This window comes from Ambystoma mexicanum, chromosome 2p, assembly GCF_040938575.1.
Source record: "Ambystoma mexicanum isolate Mex_15411 chromosome 2p, UKY_AmexF1_1, whole genome shotgun sequence".
NCBI lineage: Eukaryota > Metazoa > Chordata > Amphibia > Caudata > Ambystomatidae > Ambystoma > Ambystoma mexicanum.
Window position 1 is genome coordinate 419,283,306 of NC_090923.1, and position 21,112 is coordinate 419,304,417.

A 21,112-nucleotide genomic window follows, 5' to 3' on the forward strand; every position below is an offset into this window, starting at 1 on the left:
GTAGGCCATGTCCTCCGCGATGGCGTTGCGTATCACTTCAAATGCTTTCTGGCAGTCTTTGGACCAGATGTACTGTTGATCTTTGCACGTTAGTAGGCGCAGTGGGTTGCTGACGGTGGCATAGTCCTTTAGGTATCTAGAGCAGTAGCTGGCTAAGCCGAGTAACAACTGCAGTTCTGTTGCGTCCTTGGGGGGCGATGCTGAATTGAGGGCGGCCACCTGGTCTGGGTCTGGCCGCATTCCTTTGTCAGAAAAGATATGTCTGAAGAATCGTAGGAAGCCTTTGCCGAATTCACATTTGGCTTTATTAAGTGTGAGGCCTGCTGCTTCCAGGGCCGCGCACACCCGGTATAGCGCTGTGTCGTGTTCCTTCTTGGTTTAACCGAAGACTAAGACATCATCTGAGTAACTGAGGCAGTTGGGTACGCGCCTGATAACTCGATGCATTTCTTCTTGGAAAATCTCTGCGGCGGATGAAATGCCGAAGCTGAGCCTCTTGTATTGGAACAGTCCCAGATGTGTCACGAAGGTTGTTATGTATTTTGATTCAGGGGCTATCTCAATTTGATGATATCCTTTTGTTAAGTCTAGCTTTGTGAAGACGTGTGCTCCGTGGAGAAGGTGGATCATATCTGTGATCCTGGGTGCTTGATGTCTCTCACTTTCAATCGCTACGTTTGCCCTTTTGATGTCTACGCACAGGCGTATTGATCCATCCGGGGATTTCTTGGGGACTGGGACTATGGGTGATACCCATGGCGTAGGCCCGGAGACGGGTTCAATGACACTGAGTTTGATGAGCTTGTCTAGTTCTTCCTCCAGTTGTTGTTGAATGTTCACGGGTATACCACCATAGTGTTGGGCAACCGGCGGGACTTCTGGGTTGATGTGGAGCTGTACCTTCCTGTGTTTTAGCTTCCCTAGGCCGTTGAAGAGATTTGGAAATGTGTGCTCCACAGCGTCAGGCCTGGAAAAGTATTTATGGGCCATTAGTTGGTAGAGTATGTGGACCAGACCCATTTCCACCGCTGTCTTGAAAGTTAAGATGCACCCACTGTTGGCTTCCGTCTTCAATGTGTGTAGAGGGATCTTTGCAGCGTGTGAGTTGTGTACACACCATGCTGAGATTGTGCCTTTGCAAGGTAACAGGGTCATCGCCCCGTACGGATAGATGTCCACGGTAGCCTTGCAGATTTTTGGTGGGCTAGTGAGCGAGTTATATGCGTGCTCGCTTATGATGTTGACTGTTGCCCCGTGTCATTGAGGAAGTCTAGGGGTGCATTGTTGACTTGCAGTGTGAGGGTGGGGCTGTGCTGGGTGGCCGTGGTGTTATTGAGAGCCCACATGTATCCCTTCTTCCTCTGGTCTTATTCTGATGACGGAGTTTCACTGCTGGATGGGGAACGCATCTCGATATATCTGACGAATCTCCTCCTCTGGGATCGTCTAGAACCATCTGATGTCCTCCTGTCTTCTCGTGCGTATGAACTCCTTACGGCTCTGTCCTCCTGTCTCAGTGTCGCTTGGTCTCCGTCCCCTTTGTTAGCCGGCGGGCTGAGGCGCAAGCTTCTTCGTTTCTCCTGGGGCCTCGGTCTGCTGTGTGCAGTTACTGGCACGTTCTTGCAGACGGCTCTATAATGGTCCATTCCACCGCATGCAGCACACTATTGGCCCACCGCGGGGCATTCTCCCGTGTATGGATACCGTGTGTGGATACTCATAGCCACAGCAATAGCAAGTGGCTTCCGAGCGTTTTCCGCCTTGGGCAGGTGCTGTGTATAATTTGTTGATCATATCCGTGTTTGGTGTCGGCTGTTATATGGTGACTTTTCCCAGACTGTCTAGTTGCGATTCTACCGCTGCCTCCATTCTGGTTAGTGCGAGGATTTTCTCCAGCGACCTCTGATTTTGAAGCAACTGTTTCCTGAAAGGTTGTGATATACAGCTGGCGATTACTTGGGACCTTAGAGCCTCTTCATTGGAGTATTTGTGGAATTCGCAATATTTTAGTTTGATGCGGAGGCGCATCACAAAGTTGTCCATCGATTCGCCCTTTTCTTGTCTTGTGATGTGGAATATGTGACGTTCGTAGTCTATGTTGGTGTGGGGGGCAAAATATTCCGACAGTTTGCCATGGAGTTCTCCGTACGTCACTGTGTCCACGTTTAGCATTTCTCCTGCGATGTCTCTGACTGCAGGGCCTACAGGCATGAGCAGCGTGTTCTTGAGTCTTGCATCATCTGTGAGGCCTATGGCTCCTGCGTAGAACTTAAAGTCGCATAGCCATATAACCCACCTGGGTCCTAGGTTGGAAGTGTCTCTGAGGTCGAAAGGGGCTGGCATTGGCATGTTTTGTGACGAGCTTGCTGCCCCTTGTGCCTGGGGTGTATCGTCTGGCGCCGTTCCTGTTCCACCGGATGAGGACGCTGAGGTACTTGACGGATTTGACATGGCTCCGTGAGCAGGGGCCTGTGGCTTGTGTCTCTGGTGTCTCTCCCTGTGACTTGTGGTGTTGCGTGCCCCTTGGCGGCGATATATCTGCGGATTATGCTCCTCGGTCCCTTCCTTGGGACCTGTGTTCCTGTCTTGGTTGTGCTCCCGCCTCTTTGTGGCAGAGGTGGGGTATTTTCGCTGCAGGCTGCCTCCCCAGCATGGACCTGCGGCACGGGGCCTTTGGATCCACGTGTGCTGTGCACGTGTGCTGTGCTGCCTCCCAGGCTGTTTCTGCATGTGTTGTGGGGGATGGTGGCAGCCTCTACAGGCCTGCGTGCCACGTGCACCAGTGCTGGGTCCGCCCCGTCGTGCTGCAGAGCCCTTTCCTTGGGGGCCGCTGTCTGCGGCAGGGCTGCTCACCTGCTGCCAGCACGGGGGCCCGACTGCTGCGTCCGCCGAGTGTCCCTGAGTACGAGGTGCGCCGACACGCCAAAGCTGCTCGACTGCAGTCCTCGTTTTGGCACGGGTGGGTGTCAGACACCCCTCGTCGCCAGTTGTGAGGTTTTACCCGCACCTACAACCGTGCAAGGACATATCACGCGGGAGCTGGGGTGCACTTCAACTCTCTTTATTAACCGCCAGCATCAGACTGCCCGAAAACCCCCTCGCCCCCTCCCTAACCCAACGTCAGATCCCTGCTTTGAACAGGTTATCTAGAGCAGACGCAGGATTGCTCAGTCGATTTCGCTTTGGTTTCACAGTCAGCCTCGCAGTGACAGGTTTGTGTCCCAATCGGGGATGGAAAATAAAAGCACACTATGAAAGTGTATTTCTGCAGGTGATTTCATGTAATTATTGATGACTTTACTGATATTACAAAGGTAAGAAAGCTGTTTACATTTGCAGTGAAACAGGAATCATACGGATGCTTCAGTATTCAGAGCACAGACTGAGACACACACAAACATCTAAGCATTTAGCACTTTTAATATTGCTCTTTAGAGTGGCATAAGATTGAATATAGTTTGGGTGTGGACATTATGAAGGTAATCTACACCCCACTCCCTCTTGCTACACCACACTCCCCTTCACTCTACCACATTCCCCATCTCTACCACAAGCCCTACACCACACCTTCTATCTACCTTCTCTTTACAACACTGTACTTCTACAACATCCCCTCTTTCTGTACCTCACACACACTCTCTATGCCACTCCCAACCTCTCGACCTTTGTTTCTCGCTACCATTCTTTCTCTCTCTACCACATTCCTTCTTCTCTACCACACGTCCCCTCTCTTTACCAAATTCCCTGCTCTCCACTACTCTTCCTCTCTACCACACTCCCTCTCTGTCTACATTCCTCGTCTCTACCACACTCTCTCTAACACACTCCCCCTCTCTAGCACACCCCTTTCTCTATCACTCTTTCCTTCTACCGCACTCCTATTCTATCTACCAATATCCTTTTCTCTACAACACTATCACACTTTCCCTCTCTCTACCACTCTTTCTCTCTCCCACACTCCCCTTCTCTCTACTACATTCCCCCTCTCCCTACCACACACCCCTCTCTCTATGACACCCGCCCTCTCTCTACCACACTCCCTCTCTTTCTACCTGACCACTTTCTCTTCCTACCACACCCCACTCTCTACTTCTAATACACCCCTCTCTCCCACTAACAAACTCCAACCCTTTTCCTACCAAGCTCCCTATCTCTCTATATCACTCGGCCTCCCTTCCACACTTCCTCTCTCTACCACACACACTCTTTCCCCCGCACCCCTTCACTATTGCACTGCCTCTCTCTACCACCCCACTCCCTCTAACACGCACCCTTGCTCTCTACCAGATCCCCTCTCCCTCTACCACACCCCTTCTCTCTTTATCACACTCCACACTGCTTTTAACTCCCTCTACCATATCCCCTCCCTCGCTTCCACACCACCTTGCTCCCTCTGCCACACACACGCTCTCTCCCTCTACCATACTCATTCTCTCTTTCTACCACACTCAATATCCCTCTCTCTAATATGCTCCCTCTCCCTCTGTTACACTCTCCCTCTCTCTCTGTTACAGTCAATCTCTCCAGCACTCTTTCTCTCTCTCTCTTTCTCCCCTCTCTCTTTACCACACTCCATCTCCCTCTCCCTCTACCAAACACACTATACCCCCTCTCTCTGTCTACCTCTCCCTCTATCACTCTCTCTCAACCACGGTCTACCACTCTTGCTATACCAATCTCTTTCTGACCTGACACACCCACTTTCTCCTGCACCCTCCTTATCTCTCACTCACTCTTTTTTTTATTTTGAATTTGTAAAGCGCACTACAGTCCATGGGCATGGAGGCACTGTTGCAAGAAAATGTCTTAGTTACAGGCAATAGGCTTAGCTCATGGTTACAGGGAACGAAAGGCCTAGCTTAGTACAGTAATGCATACACATAAGTGATTGTGTTTCCCTAAGAAGAACATTACATAGAAGGTTACAAAGAACAGGAAAGCTTACTTAAAATGTTTGTGGCAATAGAGGCGCGGTGGTACAGTTATACAAACAATAGCGTTTTGACAGCTTTCCTAAATGCTGTGTGCGAGTCATTGTTTCTAACGTGTGGAGGGAGTGAGTTCCAGTTGGTTGCTGCAATGACTGGAAAGCTGGCTCCTCCTGCCCGAGCTCTGAGGGTCTTAGTGCTGGTGATCCGATTCATTGAGGTGGTTCTCGTGGGTCTGTCAGATGAGGATTTGGCAAAATGCTGTGAAAGGTAAAGGGGCGCGGTGTCATGAAGACATTTGTGGGTGAGGGCGAGGGTTTTGAACATGATGCGTGATACGTGTTGTGTTTTATTTGTTTCCTACCAACAATCCACATGCATGTACAGCAGCACCATTATTCTCATTCTTACTCCCTCATCTCTTCACCACACCCTCTTGTACCCACTTGCTTCCTGTCTCTATTACAGCCAGGCACATACCCCTCACCCCACACACTGGCTCTTTTTCTCTCTCACACTCTTGGACTTTGGACCCTGGCTCTTTTCCACCTCTGACAGGACACCTCTCTTTAGCACCTTAGCTAACACTCTCACCCTCGCCCTAGCTCTCACTCTCGCTCGCACCATAGCTCTTTCTTTACATATGACTGACTCTGGTCCATACCTACCAACCCCAGGAGGCACCGATAGATGACCATTTCACAGACATTTTTCTTTGTCGCCTGAACTTGTGAATGTACAATTGCAAAACCCAAAGGGTATTTTATAGAGTGAGCTTACTTTGCATTCTGTACTTATAGACTTCCCTTCAGGATGAGTAAAACATAAATAGTCCTACTCTTTTTATTTTTTCTTAAGAACTAATTTAGGACTTTATTTGAAATTTCAAAATAATCAATGATAATCTATAGCTCACGTGTTTCCTACTTTCATACCAATAAATGTAAAATGTAATAAACTGCAAACGCCAATCATATTGACCTTGCCAATGCTTGTTTAAACTTCCCACTGCTCTCAGGTGGGGCACTAGAGGTTCAGAAAGGATTGAAATGAAACACAAACACAGGGGATGTTACGCTGGCAATGGTGCTTCACTGAAGTGTATCATATTGTTAGGCACCAGCGGACAAAGTGGGCAGTCATTTGTATTTGTATTTATTAGGTTAATATAGTGCTTTACGCCACAGCGCTGCACGTTTGAACAACAGGGTACATTTAACGATAGCAATTAACAGTAACAGAGAAGCAAGTAACAATTTAGAATTTTGAATCAGACCAACAAAACAGTATGAAGAGCAATTAGGGAGAGGGGGAGGCGAGAGTAGTGGAGTAGAACTGGGAGGAAGAGGGAGGGATGGGTAGGAGGAGGAGAAGGGGAACGGGAGGGGTGAAGGGGGTGTGGAAGTAGTGGAAGAGGGTGAGGAGGGAGGTGATTAAGGGGAAGAGGGAGAGGGTGGGAGAGGGGGAGTGATAAGGGGGAGGGGAATCATGGTGGAGAAGGGAGAAGGAGAGATTTAAGGGAGGTGCGGAATGAGGAAAAGGTAGGAGTGGAGCAGATTGAGAGAGGTAGGGAGTTCCAGTGGATGGCAGCAAGGAGATGGAAGGAGCGGAAACGAGAGGAGGCACAAGGCAAAGGAGGCACAGTGAGAAGGAAGTGGTCAGTGGAGCGAAGGGAGTGTAGGGAAGAGAGATAAGGGGGAGCAAGATCATGGAGAGATTTGAAGACTAAGCAGAGGAAATGAAATTTAAGTTGGGTATGAAAGGGACGCCAGCCAAGGGAGGATAGGGAAGCAGAGATAGAGTCACGGGAGGTGAGGAGACAGAGCGTATGGATGGCAGAATGGTAGATGGATTTGATGGGGGAGAGATGTGAAGTAGGTAGACCAAAGAGTAAGGAGGAGCAGTAGACGAGGCGAGAGAAGATAAGGGTGGAAATTAAAAGTTTAGTGGCATGGAAAGTGAGAGAGGGGCGGTCCTTGCGAATATTATAAAGGTGGTAGTGACAGGCACGAGAGGTGAATGAGATATGATGGGAAAAAGTGAGAGAGGAGTCAAAGTGAATGTCATTGATGGAAGGGCTACACCAGCTACCCAAGACTGTTGCAAATATGATGGATCTATCTCTTAAGATAGCCAAGTGTTTAAATGTTACTTTTATGTTTGAAAGTTATGATGGAAACATCCATTTTGTTACAATGAAACACTGAATTGTAGATATCGCTCATGTTTATTATGACAGATCTTTTTCTTTCTCATTTCAGGATCGTGGTTCATGGTGAGGTGTTTCTCAGGTCCATTGTTCCAGATTCAACCACCATTTTTAATTTTAAGGAGGCCTATGGACTCTCTGAAGAGCAGGTACGTTAGCGGTATTTACTCTATCACAACGTATGGGTGGATGTGCTGTTTCCATTCCTGAGATGCATCCAGGTCCTTCTCCATTACCATTTTTTAGTTCCATCGTTCTTTCTACCTCTCTTTTCCTCGAGTGAGATACACCCATCGCCCCAATTGCCATTTGTGAGTGTCATCGTTCTTCCCCTTCTCTCTCTCTCTCTCTCTCTCTCTCTACTTTGGAGCTCCCCCATACTTCTTCACCACTCTCCATGCCAGAGCTCATCCCTCCAGTCCTGAGATACGTCTATCTCTTTCAGTATTGCCCTTTCCTCTCTCTCTTACTTCATCACCAGTCTCCAGGCAAGAGCTCCTCCTACCAGTCCTATGACTTATCCATTGGGATTGCCGTTTATGAGTTTCACCCCCTTAACCCCATTTTGCTCTCTCTCTACTCCCGAGCTCACTCCTAATTCCTCATTGGTCTCCAGTCATGAACTGCTCCTTTCTGGGTCTCCCTCTCCATTCTCCTCCCTAGCTCCCTCTCAATTCATGTGCTATTTCCTTGTATTCCTGATTGTCTACTCATTCCCTTTGCCTCTCCACTACACAGCTCCAACCTTGCTACTATTTTTGCTCCGTCTTTGAGCATGTCATCTCTTGCAAGGAATGAGAGTCCCTGTGTGGACTTTGGTGGATGGTGCCAGGCACGGCAACTGCCAATATACATACCGTCGGTGAGTGCGGTTTGGAGTGTGCCCTAGTGCCTGGGAACTCTGTGAGCAGCTATTGTATATTGTGATTTGGTGCGTGGGCCAGAGCACAGTTTGGTATCAATTGTGCTGCACTCCTTTGGAATGCCTGATCAGCTGGCTCAGCGTTCTGCTGCACTATCCTGGTGAGGAAAGAACTGATAAGCATACTGATGCACATCAGCGCGCGCGTTTGTGAGTGCAGCTTGGAGTGTGTTTTAGTGCCTTGGAGCCACTAAGGCACTGCAGCGCGATCTGCCCAGATTATCTGTTGTGAGATGGATAAGCGTCCTTTGATTATAGCACTGAAGTTGCATGGCAAAAAGTCATGGCTCTCCTGTAAGAACCCCTTTTAAAAGTAATACTTAAAAATCCGCTCCTACTTTGTGTATAAACCGTATTTACCATTGTGATTGTGCAAAGCCATAAAATAGTACATATTTGGACAAGAGCGTTCTGGACTGCGACCATAATGCCTGGAAAGGTTAGGCAGAGGTCCAATAGTTATAACCTCCGACACAAGGCACCATATAGCAAAAATAAAAGTACAGTGGCCTGTAATACAAATAAAACAAGCATAGGAGCCATAGAGACAACCAATAGCAGGCCTTCCACTAGTTCTCATGCTACAGACAAACGAGTGACAAAAAACGGAGGTAAGGGAGATAACGATAAAATAACTTCCTTTGCCCCTGAGACGGCTACAACACAAAGGGGAGGATAGCTCACGGGCAACGTGATCCCCTTGGAAGCAAGACGACACAGAGCACCAGAGGTTCGATCCCCGGGTCCGCGCTTAGAAACCTTTGGGTAATAAGCGCGTTATAAATAACATATACTATCATATGTCATATCAAATAGCAGCAGTAAATTAGACGAGTGTAGCCAAAATAATTATCCAGGAAGTCAACAATGTCTCTTTCTCAACAGAAGCTACTTTTGCATCGAATGTTAATAACTTGCTCTTGGACATGTGTTACTCCCTCCAGAAAAGAGTTTAGGGAATGATATAACAAGAAGCCTTGAGGGCCGGCCTCTAAATTCAAAAGAAAGGACCCAGCCAGGATTAGAAGAACCCATGTGTGAACCACAAATTCTTTCTCAAAGACTGTCGGCATCACCAACCTTCGCAATGACTGAAAATGGCATAACTAGCTGTGTCTCATGTATTGGGTTACAGGCAATGCTGACATCAATGCATCCTCTGGCCTCATGCATCAGTGGGTAGTATCAGGTATTAGGAGGGGAGGATCTGTTGCATCAGTCCCACCCTATGGCTCTCCCTGTGACTCCTCCAAGGAAGGGTGGGCTGACAGACCAGATCCCCATTTAGAGGGAACTCGCGCCAGGGGAAGTTTCAAAGGGGAATTAGAAGAGTTTAGTGTTTTTATGAATAAAACGGGGTCCCAGTTGAGATTCCTATCAAATCCACCTTGGTGTCTGTGTCCAGTTAGTAAGGCAAGAACTCAGGGTGTAACCCATCTCCCATTCACATTATTTTACAGGTGCATTGATCCGCCCTAACCTGCTGGCGTGGTGGGTGGGTCTCATGGGGTCTGTCCTTGGTCTGGTGTGAGGAAGGTGGACATTCTTGCTTGGGCCAGGACTGGAAATCAGTGTCTACAGGAAGGTACTGTTCCAAACTTAATGCACGTAAAGGAAACTATATACATCCATACCAGATCTAGGCATACATGGCTTTCCGTATTAACCAAAGTCAAGTATTACTCCATATTAAATCCACTCTTTGTTCACACTATTAGAAAAATGGTGCATTATGAGATACTGACTTGTGCTCTAAAACATTAATTTATAATGAGTAGAACAATTATGTTTTAAAATGCACAATTTCGTCCTATGTTATTGGAACATGTTCTTAGAGGGTCTTGCACACCATCTTCAAGCTGGTTTGACAACATATACCAGGGATGCTGTTGATACTCATCCCAAATACACGGATGGAGCTGTCCCTTATCCGAGCCTGTCTGTCAAGCCCCTGCCTGAAGCTCAACCCAACGGGACATAATTAATTCTACTAACAAGCTCCATCCAGCATTGCAAGCCTAGAATTGGCTGACCGCCATAAAGCTCAATTAATTCTCACTCGGTGAAAAATCTCTTGCCTTTACCATTGACTGTGACTCCTCGTTCATAACACACATCAGCAAGAAGAACCTACCAGGTTGGTACCAGCCCATGCTCCTCCACAAAGCCAAGCATTTCATCCCTGCCCTGCGTTTTAGAGTAGTTGTTTAAGCACTGGTCATCTCCTACCTGGACGGTGGCAACACCTTCTGTGCAGGTGCGCCAGACGCCACCTAGCTCTCTCTGAAATCTATCCAGCACGTTATAGCACTCATTATCATAGGATTTAAAAATGCAACTACATCAACCCATTCTCAAGGAGCTGCATTGGCTACCTCTGCAAGTATACATCAAATTCTTGACAGCCTGCATCACCTGCACAGCAGGCACAACTAAAACACCATTCTACTTGGCCAAGAAAGGTACCATCTCTGTAAACCAATGCACGGAAATGCAAAAGGAGGAAAATGGGAAACAGAGCATGTTTGTGCTTTGCTTTGCAAAGACCTGGAGCAGAGAGCAGTAGAGCAATAGTTTCCCAATAGAGGCCTTTTAACAGTCTGGACCTTTACAGAGAGACATCACAGGGCAAGACTTGGGAACTCTGGAGTCCAGCAGGAGCAGACACATAGCCATGGACAGAAGGGTGCACTTCAGCCAAATCCTAAAATGGCCCCCAAGCCATTTGAACCCTCGGCAGTGCTCATTGAGATGTCAGGAGTGCCGAATTACCTTATTATGCTTGTAAACCAACAGTTGAAGCTCAAAGAAAGAGTAGTAGGGAAGTAATAAACCTTGTTAGGGAAACATAGACACGCCAATACCGATAGAAGGCTGAATGAAACAAAAGAAAGTGTGGCAGGCATACCAAACAGACAGAGAGACCAAGGCTCTAGGAGGGAGGATAGAGAACACAAGAAGAGGAGAACCCACTTAAGCCAGAGAGCTCACCTTTGCAGGTAGCACCAGCTGATGCTCCTGCAAGAATTGAGAGGCCCGAGGGAGCCGAGAAGCCAGAAGGAGCCGAGAGGCCAGAAGGAGCCAGAAGAAGCTCACCAGCCAAAGAAAGCAGAGATGGCCAAGAGGGATGAGGCCAGAGAACACAGAGATGCCGAATGGGCTAGGATCGAGCAGAGCCCTGCACCCCTTTGTGCATTATAATCTGGGCACAACATCTATGAGGCCATGACATAGAGGGCTGATTGATGTATCCATAAGTGCGTGGGCTGGGAAGTATATCCCTGGCAATGCAGCAGGTCGAGCAGGTTGTTATTCTCTAGGAGCATAGTGAGTGTGGCACAATAGACTTGTGATGGTGGAGTGAATAAAGGGCCATATTAGTGAGACAATGTTCTGTGGAGAATCCTGGTGGGCACAATAACCCTGAATGTAACTGAGCAGGCAGGGCACTATAACCCTAGAACAAGGAAGGGAAAGAAGGAGCGGGAGACCATTATCCCTGAAAGATAGGAACATCCCGAGTCGCTATAGTTTATCCCTTTAGTACACTTTTCTTGATTGCTCAGAAAGCGGACCATCCCTAGGTTCGAGAGGCATTTATCCCATTACCCATGCTGATAAGAAAAATGACTTTGAAATATATTCTGTGTCATATGTTTGGTTCGTCCAACACATCTCTTGACAAACTACTGAATGAGAGCAATTCAATAATGTATCTGGAGCATTGCAAGAATTAAATCTGAAAGACCATTCATTTAGTGGACCCAAACCAATCAGCTAGTGGGGTGTAGTCCTATGAATTCAACCAATGATCAGCAACATATCATCCCAACATATCATCCCAACTGATTACTCATTGCTCCACAAAAGAAAACTCAGAGAGTTAAGGCAGAAGACCTCTCTCTTTAAACCAGATGCCCACAGCGCACTGTGATCCCTCTCGTGTAGATAGCTAATGTATTTCATCCTAAGCGATTCCAGAGATTCCATCTTCAGGGTTCAGAGAAAAGCACTGAACTGTGCTATAACCATTGACTAGCTTTAATATCTAGTTTGGGGGCAAATGGCTGAACATTTGAAGATGGCCTGTGTGACCAAATTAATGTAAACACTAACCTATGGAGTAGCAGTGCAGAGTTTAGCCCAGGTGACAAGTCTGTGCAAGCGTCTGCCAGAATAGATGCCTTTTGTTGGAGCAGTGCCTAAACACTGCCTATGTATCGAACAATAGCAACTCTTTGGTTAGCATTGCTATTACTGGGAACTTGGATGCAAATAGAAGCAGCCACCTTGCAGTTCACAGTACTTGAATAGTGGACACTAAGATCTTATTTTACTAATCTTTATTTACTAGACACCCTTGTCCCCTCTCTTGGCAAGCACTTCGTGAAAGTGTGAAGTAACTTTTTGTTACATTTGTTTCTAGCTTTGTAGATAAGTCACTTGCGCTCAATAAAATATCTTTCATTTTAAATTGAACCAGGAAAGCACGAGATGTCAATGTCTGTTTAGTGTGGGATGGTAGTCTCTCAAAATCGTCCTTATGGTTTAGTGCAAACATTGAGTCAAAACAAGGCTGTAAACCACCATGGAGTAAGATCTCAAATCAAGAAATATGATGTTATTTCTAACAATTAGGTGATGCTAAACCCCAAATCCTGGAGTGGATTGTATCCAGCAATACCCACAAGAAAATGGCTTATGTATGTAAAAAGATTCCAGTTGATACAATAGAGCATAGGTGGTTTCTTTCCTGTATCATCCATTTTCTGTAGAAAATCATTATGTATTAGATTGGAAATTGGGAAAACTGAAGCAGCATATGCAATATTCTTACTTAGCCTGTCTACTGTGGTAATGTATGCCACATTCTAAGTAGAAAAATGCAAACCAGCTATTTTGGAGCCATGACACTAACGGAATTTAGAACAATCACTGTGTGCTTTCTTTTTCTTTTCGTTTGCAGTGCTTTTTTGTTTCAACTAAAAGCTGGCGAAGGAAACTGTGGCCAACATATTCCTGTGTAGTGAGAGCTTTTGGATTCATGTAAGGCTGCACAGCAGTCTGCTTTAGTATTTTTTTTCCAGTAAAGCATCCACCTAAGAGGTTTCTGCCTGACCTTTGCATAAACTCGTCAGGCACACCCTGATTAGATGAAAAACTCCTGTCGCACATCTTCAACCTTCGGCCCTATTTACTCTTCCTTCCCCTCCCTGCCCCCTACACAGTCTTTACAAAGAGACCCTGCGTCTAGTTTCCCCCATTCCAAAATCCTGCTGTCCTTTGCACAGTAAACACATATCAGCCTTGGATGTTGTCACCGTGTAAACTCGTTTGCTAGATTGGACTATTTATTTCCCGTGCATCTTGGCTGAATGGAAATCCTGCTGTGCCAGAAAGGATTGGCCGTGTTTAGGTTCTCTGGCTTGTGTGGCTGCTTTAGGCTTCTTTTCACCTTGGATAAATTATCCCAAATTACTCATCCAGTTGGGGTGTATGGTTGAAACAGGTTCAGGACAATGGGTGGAGTGGTTCGATGTCATTTGTTCAATTTTTGTAGGTCGCCCAACAAAAAGACAGATTATTTTCGGCCGATTTTAGGCGGCCTGCAAACATCGAAAAAATGGCATTCCCTCACCCCTACCCCTCACCCTCTCTCGCTGGATTTCTGCCAAATTGGGGGGTTCACACTAGAACCCCCTCCCTCAGACCCAGTGGCCTCCCTCCCCACACAAGACTTCTCTCTCTCTCTCCCCCCCCCCCCTGTGGCACTTTCTGTAGCACCTGCCTCCTACTGCCAGCATTATGAACAGGGACCTGCTGTGGAAATCAGTGTTCACACTGTTGGCCACGCGTTCAAATAACTACTGAATGCTTGCTTTTGGAGCGTGCTGTCCACGCGCAGCGTTCTTAAATTGTTCCATATCGGATGATGTTGGCTCATTTGGTCCTGGTTTTTGCTTTTCATTCTGAGACTGGCAGGGCTTTATTTATAATTGTCTTAGGTTGGGAATGGAGCAGCAGGAATGTAGGAGCTAGAAGCCCCTAACGGCAGGCAACGTAAGGACGCTGAACATGGCATTCCTATTTGATGGCTTTAGAATACAATGGAGCTACATATGCTGCACATTCGCCTTGACTTCATAGAAAAGATTGTCTTAATGCAAGACACTTATATTATGGCATGTTTAAATTAATGCATTTGTACTACCATTGCCCTATCCTGGGAAAAACATTGATGCTGATTGGTTGGCATGCTCTTGGGTGAGATATGGGGTGGGGTTCAGGTCCACTTGGACTATGGCTGGGATTTCATTTCTCGCAACCCTGGTTTTAAACCCCCAAGAGTAAGGAGCTATGCCTCCACCTAACATACTACCTGAATCGTACCTACTTGTGTGTAAAATACACTTTCAAACATGGACATTGTCCTAGTCAGTGAAATAATCTCTTTGTGTTCAGAACTGTATTTAATATTTTAGTTATTGCTTTGTAGATATTTATATAACTTTGCGGCATGTTAGATCTTCAATGGCTCGTGCCATGATGCCTTTTTCCTGTAAGATGGCTGCCATCTTGATCAATGATCTTCCCACGCCTTTGGTATGCAGCCCTCTTTCACTGTCTATCACCTCTGTGTCTTCTCTGATGTGGAGTAGCAGCAAGGTATTTCTAGTTCAAGGTACAGCTGTGACTGTAGGGGACATCTGATGCGCTGCAGAGTCTGAGTGTCCAGAAGAAGAGATTTAGGGAGTGCAGTAGGGGGACACTAGTAGGGGCTCCAGGGCATAGTGGTGGGTGGTGGGCAAATGGGTGTGTTGTTCACTGCTAAGTCCACTAATCCTCCCTTTCATCTCTGAGAAGTTTGATTACGTATGCGCTTACCTACACACCTTGCGTTCCTTTCGAGCCTTCGCTACTTCTGTTTAAAGGTTAAAGAATGAACCATTGAGTTGGGGGGGGTTATTCTGCATCTTGGAGATTGGCCTTTGAGACTACCTGCCTCTCCCTCTTAACGTCAAGGGTGATCATCCCCTCTTCTACATAACTCTTTCCCAAACAAGTTGTTTGTGCTTGGTCAGATGGCAGTGCAATTTGTGGCATTAGTAGATTTTGTACCAAATGATATTATTGTAAAGGCTTTGACTAAACAGTAAAGAAATTAAACATTATGTAATGAAGAAATCTAAAATGAGGAGGCTGCCAGAGGATATTATGGCTGTGACCCGTAAGTGTCTTATTCAGATGCTACTTCTAGACAGATGCCTGCAACTGCGAGGAAGCAAAAAAAAACTTGGTAAAATTCATTGGGCATAACATGGTCATCCCTTACCCTGAAGAAACCACAGAAAGCCGTGGTTAATCAGTGATCATAGAAACAGGGTGGTGGCCACTTCCACTATTCTATTTTATGAAACGTCAGTCGATTGTGTGATGCCTGGATTACATTTGGTAGTTCGCATGACTTCAACCCAATCCCTTGTCATCTCACTCACTAATTTGCGTATTGTTTAGCGCATGAAAAAATAAAATCATTAGATTTGTAACTCTTTACCGGCTGAGCCATATGCCCATACCACTTCCTTAGCTACTCCAGATCCATGGCCACACTGGCTCTGGTAGCCGAACGTGAGTAATGTGATAAGGAAGCGAAGTTGAAGTAGTGGGGACTTACATACATAATCCATGCATCACCTACCCCTGCCTCGTCACTTTCCTTTCTAATTGAGGACATACCAGACATACGCTATGCCAGGTACACTGATACACCAAAAGTGCTCAACTCAATGCAACACCATGTTTTTTGTGATCAGGCCCATCATCTGAAACTAAGTTCACTGTATTAACACAGGTTTGCCTACATTGGTGTGTACTGTCTGTGACATGTACTGAGATTGATGTTGAGGGCGATGGACCAATTGGCAGCTCAGCAAATATCTTGCAGTGGGGTCCTTATTGCCTCTTCCTATGAGGCAACCAGCCCCTCTTGTTGAACTGCTGTGAATTATTGGAGGAAGGGGATATCCATCCAATTTGTATGCTTTTGAAATAACCAGACAAATCCATCCGCTGAGGAAGAAAATATCTGGTTTAGTACCCTCACCCATTTTTGCCCGATTTGGCAAAAAGATTGTTACATGTTCGGAAGCTTTCGATTTTTTTCGATAAATCAAGACTGCTCTTTTCACATCAAGTAGTGTGAGTTCACAATCTTGTTCCTAACCCGCTTGAGAAGTAAGTGCCGTAAGGATTACATCTTGATCTAAATGGAAGGGAGTGCATATTTTAGGCAGGAAGCTCAGTCTTGACCTCAGCACTTAGGCATCCGCAAGATCCTTAGGTAAAAGGAGCTGAAACATAAAGGTTCTAGGTCCCCGAATAGCCAAAAAGAACAGTCTTATTACAGGGGCCCCATTACAAGTGCAGCAATGCTTGCCCTTTTAGTTTCATGCTAATTCTCTCCAAGTAAACCCTCCAGCTCACTTCAATTTGACATCTCCAAAGTTCCCCATTTGCATTGTGCCTCTACCTAGGCCCCTCGCATTCCTTGGCAGTAGCAATGGGTTCACAGGGTCCAGTGTCATTCCTTGGCTAGAATTTGGGGAATAAGCTACACCATCAATCACGATTTTGTACTCTTTAACACTAGAATTATATCTTTGTATCGGGCATGCATGTAGACCAATGAACAACAATATAATTTACTAAATGCTTCAGGTGAAATTTTGCCCGTGGAATTAGAAAAACCTTGGTGGCCATATCTCCTTGCACTTGGACTCATTATCCTCTGTGAAGCTGGCAGGCGGGATAGAGCAGCTTCATTGCGCTTGCTGGTGGCGTAGTAGAAAACCTCGGCACTCTGAAAACAGCAGGAAAACCCCACACCCTGGACTAGGGTATTAATGTAACACAGTATACTGTACAAATGTATCCAGAGGTTGTTTCTTAGTTTTAAAGGTATCAAAAATGTATTTATTAAGATACATCATTTACAAAAAAGAATTAATCATTAATTAATACACACATATGAAATTACATTACCATTGCAGGAGAGCCTAAGACACCAGATAATAAAATCCTAACATCACCATCATTCATCAACAGTCACACCATCATTTGCAACACAAATCCATCATCCTCATTCACTCACAGTAAACACATTTGAACTAAAACATTTAGTACAATTCATAAGTGGTAGCATTTCATAAATTATCCCCACAGAGGCTTTAATATTTCATTATATACACATGTAATCTGTAGCAGCACAATCATTAACCAGAGAATGTGCTCTATTCCATGGAGTGGGTATGTTCAACAATAAATGATAAATTCCATCCCCGGATGTTCTTCTCTACCGGTTTCGACGTTTTATGAAGTGATTGAAATAACGTCTTCATCAGGAGAAATAATTGATAATATTACTACTGGCCCCCAATGTCATATGCTCCAAAGGATCAAGAACCACAAAATGTGGCTCAGGGACAATCCACCAAATTCCAAGAATCTTGAAGATGAGCTTGAATTATTCCAGTATTCGGACAACTGTGGCCGGTATCAATGTTAACTCGGCACGGGTGGTTAAGGTTTCAATCAAGTCTTCCTTTGCTCTGGACCTGTAACGAACGGCCGAGAAGCACTTACAATGCGAGTACACGTGCAGTTGATTTCGGGCACCACAGGCAAAATCACTGCGCGCGACTCACACACTCCAAAGCTGGATGGATGAAGTAGAAAACCTCTGCATCATCTCCAGTGCAAAGTGGACACAGGGAATCCATTTAGTCAGCCATGCTAGAATGAATACCAACCTGAATCATTTACATTTTTCTGGACTAGAAAGACATGTGAGTAGAATCTATCGCCTCTGTTGGAACTCAAATAACCTCTGTCTTTTCAACAACTCCTCTAGACACTCTTGCAGAACTCTTCTGCTGGTTTGACCCCCTCAGCATCATCATTATCTGTGTGTGTAAATTAGGTGCTATTACCTCACTAGCAAACTCCTCTAGGACTATTTTCATGGCCAATGCATCTTTAAGGTTTTTCCAAGCATCAATGAAGAATTGAAGTCTCCCTCCACCTAGCGATCCATGGAACAGTCAGAACCCACGACTTTGTATTTGTGCTGTAGATTGACAGGCAGGTGATATATTGCTCTGAAATTCCTGTCTTGTTTTTGGGAAGCCTCCAGGTCTTGAATGACCTATTCTGCTGTGGCCACCTGGTATTATGTCCTTTCTTGTGTGCTTTTCTGACTGGCATTTGTCTTCAATCTGTTATGTATAGGTGTCTTCTGTCTGCAGTTGTACAACAACCAGAGAGTGCCATTTCCATGATGTTTGTTAAGGGTGGGCTGTGTCTGGCTAGTTTCATTAGCTATTGTAAAGATATTGTGTAGGTAACGTTGGCCTGTCCCTGAAGCCACATTGGCAGCTGATAGGGACAGAGTGAAGAGGGATGGGGAAGCCTGCCACCACCTCCCCCTCTTACAAAATTCATGACAAGGAACAAGGCCAGGAAACACTGCAATCGCCATTCTATTTCGGACCAATTCCCAGTGGTCCTATGATTGACAAGTATGTCGAGAGATACCCGCTCAGCTAGCCATACCCTCTTGACCAGCCTTACAGACCAGGTGCAGTATGGATTTACCCCTGTGTGGATGAAGAGCCACAGGCCAAGATCAAAGACACATCTATTGACAGCCTGGACTAAGCACCAAGAAGCCATGCTGCTGACGTCGTTAGAGACACCACGACATAGCAGCATTAGACATGAAGCACATGTGCCACCCACACTTTGAAACATAAATACACACTTGAACACATGAAGAACACGAGAAAACAGTTCTATAATTAGAGCACAGATACATATACATACTGTCATTGCTTTTAGTATTTTGCCATTAGCTGAAGGCAGAAACCGCAACAAGCAAAAGATCCTGAGCAAAGCTTGCAGATGCTTACGCACAAATAACCCTATGGAACTGCAGGAGCATGTATGGGACCTTGCAGAACCAAGTTTGACTAACCTATGAAAATTTAGTATAGCATGGACACTGTACAAACCGCACTATAAGGTTTAGGAAAATTACAGCAGGCCACAGGCCCCTCAGCAAGAGACGAGCTGAGCTGAAATTCAGGCTGGACAGAGAGCAAGACGTGTGAGACAGGGCCCTCTGCCAAGGACAAGAGATACAGATGACATTCCAATCCCCAGATGACAGAGGAGCCAGCTGCAGAAAAGATGAATAAATCCTTATAATTCAGAGCAGCACAGCGCCAATTAATGGTCTCCCAACACGTGACGCGGCCGAAGTAGACAATGGACAACGAGCAGCAGTGGGAAAGGAGCACCGGTCCCAGGGCACCAGGCATAGACAGCGACAAGTATGCAACAATACGCTACAAGCGTTGCACCGATCCGGAGAGCACTCTCATAAGCTAAGGTGGTACACACAAGTTACAATGCAGACACATAGTCGTTATCATTACCTTAAAGAGGTACACAGAAAGCTGAGAATCTTTGCGGATCTCATGCCTGGGGACGTCAGCTCTAGCCAACCACAGTTTAGTATCCTAGGGGTGGGTAGCAACGGGTAAGAACCAATGGTAAACCCACCAGACTGCAACATTGTTATAATTAGCGACTTGGGGATCGACCAGGCCAGCCACCTGACATGCAAGGGCCAGTAGAATAACATCTGTACTGTCTGCTATAGGTGGTAGAATATTCAATACCCAATCCTTTGGCCCGATAGATTTTCTAGAGAAGGGCCCAAGTTGTGACGTGGCGCTGACGCCACTAGACAGTAAAACCGGCCTGCGACCTGAGGAAGAGTGTGATGTGCATGTATTTTCCCTGTCCCTGTGCTGATCCCTGTTGGTTTTGCCTGTAATAAACCACAGTTTGAACTTGCCGTTGACTGAGTCCTCTGTGCATTCTGGGGGAGGGTGTTGGGCTCTCCAAAGTCTGCAGGCTTCCGGTGACCCTCTGGCATACCTGGGAGTTTGTCCCAATAAGTGGACGAGGCGCCCTGGGGGACAGTGGTACCCCTGAGGAAAGCCAATGGGCAAAGGCCCTAGACACTGCAGAGGTTGGTGATGCAGTGCTTCTGGATTGTTGAAGTCACTAGATGGTCACAGAAGAAGGAGAATGAGAACTGCATCGGGAGACTGGAGGAACACAAGTGGCAGGCTGCAGGGAAGGAAGAGGCCAAGCAGGAGGAACAGAAGGTGGGTGGGAAGGAAATGAGGCGAAGTCAAGAATGGAGACAGCAGTGGGAAGGGAAGCAGCAGGAGACTGGCAGAGAAAACATCATGCGAGCGGCTAGATCTGGAGCATTACGATGCACCAGAGACGGGATCCATGGCTCTCTTACAAGCTTGGAATGCTAAACAGGAAGTGAAATCAGACCCATCCCAACGTGTCCGCATGCTAGCTATGTAAGCATGGGCCCTATTTAGGAATGGGCCCTGCCTGTAGACCAGTCCTTTGTAGAGAAGGCGCTTTGAAATACAATTTACTTGATGTATAAGCTCTGCACAATAAATAAATAAATGTGTCCGACTCGGGTGCATAACATTGGAGTGGATAACAGTGTCAAGCTTTTAGTTTTGTTAATTGCTCATTGAAAAGCATCTGGTTACTGCAATCATTTTCTTCCTCCATCACTTTATACATCTCTTGCACCAGTGCCAGGACGGCTATATTTGGCTCGTTCCAATCCTGAGAGCAAATTCGCTCCTGCATAAGCTTTTCTACAGAGCAGCATCCATCACGTGGTCTGTCAAATCTCTTGGCACCATTTCCTCAGTCGCCGTAGATCGCTATCCTGCCAGCTTGACAAACTTGGAATCCACCTTGCGGTAATCCGACCGATCCAACCGGTTGTTGATGTACTGCAATTGGCTATATCATAAAAGATCGTCCTCTATCTTAAAATGCGCTTTATCTGGCAGCCGTTTGAAAGTGACATTATTGCTCATACGAAAGTATTTGCTGCCTATGTTCTATTGCTAAATATGTGCTTTTACCAGAAAGTGAATAAAA

At 46.1% G+C, this 21,112-nt stretch overlaps 1 protein-coding gene across 2 annotated transcripts in view; it reads left to right on the plus strand.

Annotated features, from left to right (window-relative positions):
- The window catches only part of DNASE1L3 (deoxyribonuclease 1L3), a 112,218-nt gene that overhangs the window by 88,912 nt on the left and 2,194 nt on the right, over window positions 1-21,112 (plus strand). For both annotated transcript variants that reach the window (XM_069643777.1, XM_069643776.1), the window contains exon 7: window positions 7,190-7,286. In XM_069643777.1, the coding sequence (XP_069499878.1) occupies window positions 7,190-7,286 (97 nt within the window). The remainder of the gene's footprint in view (window positions 1-7,189; window positions 7,287-21,112) is intronic.